The sequence below is a fragment of the Hippocampus comes genome, unplaced genomic scaffold (assembly GCF_001891065.2).
Source record: "Hippocampus comes isolate QL1 unplaced genomic scaffold, H_comes_QL1_v1.1 scaffold237, whole genome shotgun sequence".
Classification (NCBI taxonomy): domain Eukaryota; kingdom Metazoa; phylum Chordata; class Actinopteri; order Syngnathiformes; family Syngnathidae; genus Hippocampus; species Hippocampus comes.
Genome location: NW_017806159.1, coordinates 2,515,747 through 2,525,714, shown reverse-complemented (window position 1 = coordinate 2,525,714; position 9,968 = coordinate 2,515,747). Strand labels below are relative to the sequence as shown.

The 9,968-nt window shown below is 44.8% G+C and overlaps 1 protein-coding gene and 1 long non-coding RNA gene across 2 annotated transcripts; both read right to left on the bottom strand.

Moving 5' to 3' along the window:
- Window positions 1-397: 397 nt before the first annotated feature.
- On the bottom strand, window positions 398-1,500 carry LOC109531211 (uncharacterized). Its single transcript, XR_002171132.1, has 2 exons — window positions 617-1,500; window positions 398-451 (listed from the first exon to the last, which is right to left on the bottom strand). It is a non-coding gene; the product is annotated as an uncharacterized LOC109531211 (long non-coding RNA).
- A 1,674-nt stretch (window positions 1,501-3,174) lies between these two features.
- LOC109531195 (protocadherin 8) lies at window positions 3,175-7,880 on the bottom strand. The gene is made up of 5 exons (XM_019895346.1): window positions 6,828-7,880; window positions 4,989-6,687; window positions 4,831-4,901; window positions 4,269-4,399; window positions 3,175-3,799 (listed from the first exon to the last, which is right to left on the bottom strand). The coding sequence occupies exons 1-5, from the start codon at window positions 7,721-7,723 to the stop codon at window positions 3,459-3,461; spliced, it is 3,138 nt and encodes a 1,045-aa protein (XP_019750905.1). The 5' UTR covers window positions 7,724-7,880; the 3' UTR covers window positions 3,175-3,458.
- Between the last annotated feature and the right edge of the window lie 2,088 nt (window positions 7,881-9,968).

The following is a 9,968-nucleotide window of genomic DNA, read 5'->3' as shown; positions in this document are numbered from 1 at the left end:
CCTCATAGTTGTGTACCCAAATGTAGATGACATAAAAGATGGCAAGCAAGAGTGACAGCAGCCTGCAGCTTTTTTTTTTTTTAAACCACAGTCCTATAATGACTCTTTCTCGCACTTTCCGCCCTCATTTGCATGCAAGACGCTCAGCCGCGTAACCTGGGAGTCTTCAAAGGCCGTCTCCCGGGTAATGGAGCAGCATGAGATTTTCCATCTGATCATCACTGACTGCCGTCTTGATCATGTCGATTCCAACTGGGACAAGGGTTCTGCATGTTAGCAAACTCCAGCAGGAATTTCATGTGGAAAAGAGATTTTCTTCCGAATTCGAGTCGCTCGCTTGCGTCTGACAACTGAAGTGTAAATGTCGTTGCTTCATTCAGTTGCACTTTTTTTTTTCTTTGAATGGAACAGGACATTGTACAGGACAAACAAATACAAGCGATCATTCGCCCTTATGGGGCAAAGAACAGGATTCGGTACCTTAAGTAGGAGTTAAAATGACATGCTGAGTACTCCATTTGAGGCAGAAGAAGCACACTCCGAAGCTTCTCCAGGGCCAATCATGAAAGAAAAACGATTTTTTAAAAAATCCATGAAGAGATACAAGCACCTTGACCTACAAGTGCCCCAAATTAAAAGTTTCTCAGGGTGACTTTTTTTTTTTTGTCCTGAAAGCAAAAATAGGACATTTGCGAAAGTGCATCATATTTCAACAAACCACATCACTTTGTCTTCCAAAAGTCCATTCGCCTCATGCTAATACATAATGGTGACCGCCATAGATGGGCTACGAAACTAACATCGATATTGCGGGAGTCACCTTTGTACAACTGATATTGTAACACAAACGGTGCAACAACACATGCAGACTGTGAACTTAATAATTACAATATATCATATATCACACTGGTCAAAATAAAACAAAAATACATCCACAGAGTAGCTGACAACATTTTCTAGGCTAGTTTCGAGTGTAGATTCCAAATATCTCATTATGTTTTCTTGAAGTGCTCCTGTTTTTATATGGTGGGGGGGGGGGGCATGGTTTATCAATTTGTCCCCGAGGTCGATTTCAAAATAGGCTTGATACAGTTGTTTAAATCTCCAGTTGATTATACATCATTGTTTAGGCAATGTATACTTTCAACACATAATGTATAGCAAAACAATTAGCATCATGCAAGACAAAGTCAAAACAAATTTGAAAACATGTTCACCCACCCGTAGCCACAATTTAAGCCAAGAAGGCTTTGTCCACTAAAATATACCTTCAGCTACCAACTAAACCTCAAAAAGTCAAGGATGCATATGACAGATTGCACACTGAGCCTTGTTGAGGCTGCAACCAGTCGAGGATAAGCTTACCTTTCGCTGGTCCTTGAAAGCTCCTGATAAACATTACATTCATGTATTTCAAAGCCACTGGCTGTGAGGAAAAGTGATTCAAAAAAAAAAAAAAACTACAAATGTCCTTGCATCAAAGTGAGGTGAAACCTCCTCTGAGAGTGATCTTATAGCTGCAGTATGTTCTATGAAACCCTTGTCACCTAAACCAGGGGTCCCCAACCGCCGGTCCGCGGACCGGTCCGCAGGGCATTTGGTACCGGGCCGCACAGAAAGAACTTGCCTTATTTCCGTTTTATTTATTTCTGGAGATCGCAAATGACGGCGGCCTTAAAAGTACGTTCGAAAGTAACAACTGGATCAAAGTTATGGCTGAATACTCTGAGATCGCCACAATAGCACTGTTGCTATTTCCGACATCCTACCTGTGTGAGGTGGGGGGTTTCTGCAGCAACAGCGACTAAAACAAAATTACGAAGTAGACTGGACATAAACCACACACTTGAGGTGTTATTGTCTCCTATTACCCCGAGATGGGACTGTCTGATTGCAGAAAATCAAGCTCGGGGCTGTGGTGAGTCGTCATTTTCATGCACTTTGAATTTGCGTTGTATCGTATTTTGAAGGCATTAAACATTACCAGAGCGATAAGAGTGTTGCGACCAGATTAGACGCTCCTTGTGTTTATTATTATATTTCGAAAACACCACAGTTTTCATGCAGCTCATACCATATTATTTTGTTGTATTAATTCCGCCACACCTTAAATGCCGGTCCCTGAAAATATTGTCTGACTTAAACCGGTCCGTGGGGCAAAAAAGGTTGGGGACCCCTGACCTAAACGTTAGTAGTGTGCAATGTTCCCTCTACGGTGTGTTGTGCGCCTGTGCGCTACCTACTATAGTAGCGTAGCAAAACGCCCCCCCCCCACCCAAAAAAAACGAAATCAAACAAACAAACAAATAAAACAAACCGTTCTTTTAGGGGCAGCATTTCCCAACCTTTCTTGAGATCAAGGCACACATTTTACAGACAGAAATGTTACAGCACACTACCAAATAAAGCGTTTTGTTTTTTATCTGAAAAACAAATGTGTTAGCTGCAGAAATCCTTCAAAAAGAAAGACATTTTCCATTCGGGACACATATTTGTGATTTGACAACATTGTGAGATGATCTGGGAATTAGTGGATCGTTTTTTTTTTAATGATGTTGTACTTACTATTTTATCCAAGGTGCTCTATAAATTTCCATACATGCAAAAAGTGCAGAGATTTCCTAAATATGAATGACGGGCATTGTTTTGAAACCAAACACATTTCAGCGTGTGTCCATGTGTAATGAAATGTTAATCCTGATTGGACAAGTCCAACAAAGGTGGCCAAAAAGAAGAATTATTTTCCAGCCGTCCGAATGAGGACGTTAAATTCCCAATTTCCTTCAAAGAAAAAAATCGACCTCCCTCCCTTTATGGTATTTACATGCGTCATTACGAAGATCAGCAGTCGCCAGATGCTTGAATTTGTCGGTGCGGTCTTGTGGAGTGGCCTCCCATTACAGCCCACTTGATTTTTATCTTTTGGGGCCTTTGAAGGTGATAGTGTATCACGAAAAGATACAATACATAAATCATCTCAAGGAACTTATCACCAAAGCTATTACTAGCATGACTCCAGCTGTGCTGAGGAGGACACACATTGAAATGTGTTTTCAAAACAATGGTAGGCATGGAGAGGATTTTATATCATCTAAAGTGGTTTTCCTGTATGGAAATATATTCATGTCTCATAGCTATTTTTTTAAAAATATATTTACTTTTGTCTTGCAGTCTTAGGAGGAAAGATTCACAGGAAATTGTCTCGGCATGTTGCTGTATCTACTTTGTATGTAACGTATTAAAGCATGTCATGAAATATTTATATTGATTCTAATGAAACACTCTGGGAAGAACGAGCTGTATGTGTATGTGAATGAAGCTTGAAGAGTTTTTACAATCACATATTTATTGGGAAAGCAGCACTAAAAATATACAAATAGACATGAGTGAAAGCTAATCAACGCTGAGCATTTTTTTTTTTTTTTTACAAGTATGTACAGTTTACATGTGGTTAAAACTCAAAACATAGTCGCCACTTCTGATTCCGTCGCGACCGTTACAATATTTGGGCTTGGCTTGTGGTCCTTGGGCTCATTCTGCACCTGGGACAGGTAAGGCGGAAGGGTTCCTGTTCTACCGGTATAGGTCTGCATGCCGTCATTGCGTGTTTTCTTGGGATTGGTAGCGTAGCCCGGCTCCTTCCATGTGTGGGCGAAGCCATGCAGATCATTGAAGAGAGTCGCCGGGGAGAAGCCGATAGTGTACGCCAAGTCTCTGGGGTTCTTGAAGCACTGCGGCGGTATCGCACAGTAGGTGCCTTGGCAATCCCCCGCTAGGCTGTTAGCAGTGCTAGATGAACCTGGAGACGAATGAGATAAATTGCGATGAGAGTGGCTCTCGCATACGCGTGTTACACAATAGCTTAACGATTCGTTGGGGACAGCTACGCAATCAAATGAGATACAATCATTCTTTTTTTAAGATAACAATGATTACTTTTTAGGACTATTAATTGAACAGTGTTTCTTAGTGTCTGTACTTAGCCTGTGTTAATTATACCACTATAAAATTGCAAAGATGAACTCATCGTACAAATGCACCTCATAGGATGATAATTATTTGAATCTTTGTCTTGGTATTAAATTACAATTTGTTCATGTTGTGTCAATTTCGAGTTAACAGAACCATAATTCATATTTGGTTCCCAACTCTCTGTGTGGGGACAGAATTTTTTTTTTTTTTATATACTGTACAGTAGCTTTTGAATGGAATGTTATTACACTGTGCAGGTTTATTTTGAGGGAGGCGTAAGGGTGGTCAAAACTTACTTTTAAGTCTTGGGTGAAAGGTGGTAAAGCTCCTCTTGCCACCGTCTCCACTGATGTCCGAGTCGGAGTCATTGAAATCGCTGTCCCCTTTGCCGCTGTCCTTCACGCTCAGCTGGTCGGTGTTGCTCGTGCTGCAAATCAGCACAGAGACACCGTAAGCCACCAGTGCAACACATTGGCTTGATTATTGATGCCTTCCTAATATAACCTCTGATAACCTAATTTCACATGAGACAAGCCACTACTCACACCCCCCACCCCCACCCCATCCCCATGCGCGCGCACACACAAAGATAAAGAATGGCACACAAATAACTACTTTGTGCATGGACTTAAGAAAATGTCATCACGTTAAACTACAGCATGTTGCCACTTGCGTACAATTCAGATGACGTAAAGCGAGAGGTTTAGGGGGTAATACATCTTGGCCAAAACAATCCTTCCAGTGGGATAATATGTTTGAGGGATGCATGAACCTTGCTGACTGAGTAGAACCAAGAATTAAATCTTTTTTTTTTTTGTAACGGAGGGAACTAGTGATTTCGTGCCCTGTTACGCTTACCTCACTTGCAAGCAATACTTGTCCGCTTGCCATTTGGATGGTGGTTGGAAGTGCTTTGAAGGCAGGAAGACCTAAAAAGAACAAATTTAGTTTAATTTCATTTTCAGATACAAAAGTAAAAGTACAAATTGTGTTAAAAAAAAGTGTGAAAAAGTCACCTTTGATTCTGAGTCATTGCTCCTCTCCTCATACAAGCAGGAGTCATCCAAGCTTGATGAGGTCCGCTCCAGGAAGAAGCCTCTCTGGCCGGAGTATATGTTCCCATGGGTGGACCCGAGAGGGGGCCTACTGTCAAACAAGTTGAGGCGGGCTTCCCTTTTAGGGGGACCTGCACCGCCACGTCCTGCTTTGCACGTGACCACCACGGCCACGATGGCCACCAGTAGCAAAGCGCACCCGCCGCTGAGCAGGATGATGACCACCAGCGAGCCATCCAAGCCCGCCACGAGGCCTTCCTCGTCGCTTGAACGCAAAACCACTACGGCCTGGTCCAAGACGGGCTCTGTGTCGGTAACCACGAAGCGCACGGTGGCGCTACTGGAGAGAGGCGAGCGGCCGCGGTCGCTAACGGCCACGACCACTTCCAGGATATCCCCGATTTGGGCCGTCAGCCATTGCTTGAGGGCGATCTCCCCGGTGTCTTTGTGCACAATGAAAAGATCTCGGTCACCTTGCAACATGTGGTAGGACAGCTCTGCATTCACGCCGTCATCGGTGTCTTCAGCGGAGAGGCGCAGAGCTAAATATGAAGCAGGGGCGTTCAAGGGCAGCGGGATATCGGCCGAGTCGTTAAACAGCACGGGGAAGGTGAAATATGGGTAGTTGTCATTCTGGTCCACCATGCGGATTTTAATTGTTGACGTGCTTGACAGGGAGGGGGACCCTTTGTCTTCAGCTTGGATGATCAGCTCTATTTCATGGATGCTTTCATAGTCGAAGGACCTGACTGTGTACAGAGAGCCTGAATGGGAATCTACAGACACGTAGGTGGAAACAAGTGACCCACCTTGCACCTCAGAGTCCAGAAGCTTGTAGGAGACTTTTGCGTTCTTGCCCATATCAGGATCGCGGGCCACTACGGTGGTGATGTAAGAGCCCGGAATGTTGTTCTCTATGACTGAGACCTCATATGTTGACTTACTGAACAGGGGTGCATTGTCATTCTCATCGGTCACCCTGATGGTGTACTGCCTCACTGTTTTGAAAGGGGGGCTACCCAAGTCTTCAGCAACAACAGTCAGGTTATACTCAGGGATCCTCTCTCGGTCCAGAGCGGAGGTGGTGACGATCATGAAGGTCTCCCCGTAGGCTTGTTGTAAAGTGAACTGTTCGTGGCCGAGCAGGCTGACTCGCACGTAGCCGTTAGAGCCAGAGTCCAGGTCTGAAGTGCTGATGAGGGCCACGAAACTCTCGGCCGCTGCAGCCTCCGTGATGTAGGCCACGTCGTCCGCACTGGCGGTCATGGGCTTGATGTTGATCTCCGGTGCGTTGTCATTCACGTCTACCACGTCAATGGAGACCTTGCAACCGGACGACGAAGGATCGGCGCCCAGGTCGGAGGCCTTGACACGCAGCTCGTAGGATCGCCGCCTCTCGAAGTCTACGCGGGCCTTTAGCGTCACGTCACCGGTGTGCGGGTCGATGTGGAAGACGCGGGCGGCTTCTGCCGAGATGTCATCAAAGGCGTACATCACCTCGCCGTTGACGCCCTCGTCGGGGTCGAAGGCGTGCACCCGCACTACACGGTGGCCCACCGGAGCGTCTTCGTTGAGCTCCACCTTCAGCGAGCCGTGCTCAAAAGTGGGCCCGTTGTCGTTGAAGTCCAGCACCTTGATGCGAACCGTCGTGGAGCCCGACCTGGTGGGTACGCCTCCGTCGGTGGCAGTCACCTCCACCAGGTAGGAGTCCTCCATCTCCCGATCCAGCTCCCTCACCAGCACCAGCTCGGCGGACTTGACACCGTCCTCCCGCTGACCCGAACCGTCGTGGAGCCCGACCTGGTGGGTACGCCTCCGTCGGTGGCAGTCACCTCCACCAGGTAGGAGTCCTCCATCTCCCGATCCAGCTCCCTCACCAGCACCAGCTCGGCGGACTTGACACCGTCCTCCCGCTGACGCACCTCCACGGCAAAGTGGCTGCTGGGGGAAATGTTGTAACTCTGGATGTAGTTGTCGCCCACATCTGGGTCCACGGCGACAGGCAGCGGGAAGCGAGAGTCCAGGGGCAAATTCTCCAAGATTTCCAGGGTGGTCTCGTTCCGGGGAAATGTTGGGGCGTGGTCATTGATGTCCCGCACTTCAATCTCAACGTGGATGAGCTGAAACTTTTCATTGGAGAGAGCCACCACATCAAAGGTGACATAGCACCGCGGGGTACGAGGACACAGCAGCTCGCGGTCGATGAGTTCGGCCACGCTCAAGAGCCCGTCGGCCTCCCGCATGTACACCACGGAGAAGTTGTTTTCCTGCATGAAGCGGAAGGACGTGTCATGGCCTTCGGCGGGGTCGATCTTCAAGTCTCTGGATAAGTTGCCTATTTCTGTCCCAGGTGCGTCCTCCTCATAGGTGAAGTATCTTGTCGTGGTGCATCTGACCTTGTAAATAATTAAAGCCAGCACAAAGCAGCAGCGAGCAAGTGTTGCCATCTCGTCATAAGAGGGGAAAAAAAAAAGAGAGAAGTTCTGCTCATGTAAATCACAAATGACCCGCGCAGACCTCAGCTTGTGAATGACTGGAGGCTTCACACTTGCGAGCAGACTATAAACTGGGCTGTATGCAAATGAGCTGCTCCGTCCACCAATAGCCTGACACCACAGGCCACCAAAAGGGGAGACTTTTGGCTGAGGACAACCTGCTGCTGGCTGTTTGTAGGGCAAATGGTTTACTTTTGGCATGCTATCAATCCCAAAGTAGTCTTAACTAGGATTCTGCTACACAAATCCAAGTTTTACTTGCCTTTTGTAGGGAAAAGGAAATCTGTGTCATCACATGGAAATAAAATTAGACGTGTTTGGTGGTGATTATAAGACGCATACAGTATAAATGACAGATAATTCACAAATATTGTCCAAATATTTGCTTGTGTGCTATATATTTTTTTTTAATCTTTTGTTCTTTGGTTATTAACAGTGTGCATGTTTAACTTACTTGGATGATTCAGATGTTTCTGATGGCATTTGTTTGTTTTCAAATGCACAGCCGTGCAACAGAGATGCAATAGAAGACAATTTCACCAATTCTGCCTTTATTCTTGCTCAGTTTCGGTTTACTGAAGTCTTAATTTCAAAAATATAGACATATGTTGGACTATCGTTGCCAGAGCTTGCTGTACTGCGTAATCCTGAATGTCATTCCGAACAATTCTTGTCCAGCTTCAGGTAAATGAAATATAATGAACCTCTCTGTGTAACTCAATGCAATTCCACATCACTACAACCACAATAATAAACATGTTGCCAAATGAGTAACTTTCATGAATACAAAATTATTGATTACTACTTTCTATTATGTGGGCAGGTGCCCAGTGAGTGAATAGGTTTCAGATACACAGAAATTCTATTATGCTGTTGCACACGGACAGAAAACAAGCTCTCAGTTATTGTTTTGTGTATGTGTACGTGTGTGTGTGTGTGTGGTTCATAGGACTGAAGTCTTAATTTCAAAAATATAGACATATGTTGGACTATCGTTGCCAGAGCTTGCTGTACTGCGTAATCCTGAATGTCATTCCGAACAATTCTTGTCCAGCTTTAGGTAAATGAAATATAATGAACCTCTCTGTGTAACTCAATGCAATTCCACATCACTACAACCACAATAATAAACATGTTGCCAAATGAGTAACTTTCATGAATACAAAATTATTGATTACTACTTTCTATTATGTGAGCAGGTGCCCAGTGAGTGAATAGGTTTCAGATACACAGAAATTCTATTATGCTGTTGCACACGGACAGAAAACACGCTCTCAGTTATTGTTTTGTGCATGTGTACGTGTGTATGTGTGTGGTTCATAGGCTGCTATGCAAATGTGCACTGACCCATCCATTGATGGCTTGGCAGTAGTCCACCAAAAGGGTACAGCGGCTGCCAAAGAAGCTTTCAGGTCAAATCAACAATTATCTGATGTAAAAGTACAACTGCATGACAGCTTTTTGAATGCTGCGAGCCTTTGTTGAGCCAGATATCATATTGGGTGGGTGGTCAAATGGGCCTAGCATATGAGTCATTACAACCACAATCTGCCAAAATACAGTACAACCGTCAAAGTTAACCATAATGTATACCATACGCGGGCACATGCATATTTTGTCTTTGAACACGTAAAAATCTCTCGTCAATTCAAAATGTGCAACGGATAAATATGGTTTTGCAATTATAATTTCATCCATTTATTTGTTGAATCTTCTTCATCATTTTTATTTTACGATAGGAAGTGATTCAGCTTCATGTTTACCACTAAACTGACAGTATCTGGCACTCTTCTGCTGAGCTCCATTATTCAAAACTAATAATTCACCACCTCTCCTGCATATAATCAAGCAATGCGGTGTATCCTCACCACTAAAAACCACCAGCAGCAACAGCAGTAATCAATAGACCTCAATAACCCAACACGTAGTCATGAATCAAAAACAAAGTGGCTTTAAAAAGCTGAGTTCGGCGATTAGCTAAAGAGGGAAGTTCAGGTTTCCACAGAGAAATGCAGCTTTTTATCATCTCACAAGAAGAAATCCACTTCTTGACATTCATAAAGAGTTCAGCCTCTCTGCGAGTCATATCATTCTGTGCAAACAGAGTGTGAGAGTAATATAAAGGATGAGCAAGAATGTGCCTTTGTCTTCCTCTTTCAAATAGCAGGGGAGGAATATTAATGCAGCTCTTCAGACCTCAAAAGTGTCATTTGTGCTGTGTTGTTGCAGGGATACACATCATGCTAATTGGCCTGTAATTAATCCACAATTTAATAAATCAACATTTCATTCAAACAATAGTTCTAAAAACAGGTTGGGGGTGGGGGGGTTGGTGGGGGGTGGGGGGTGGAGGGGCGTTTGAGGGGAAGAGAATAAAAAGCGAGCTATTGATGTGGCCTCCCATCACACACACACACCCACACACACACACACACACACACACACA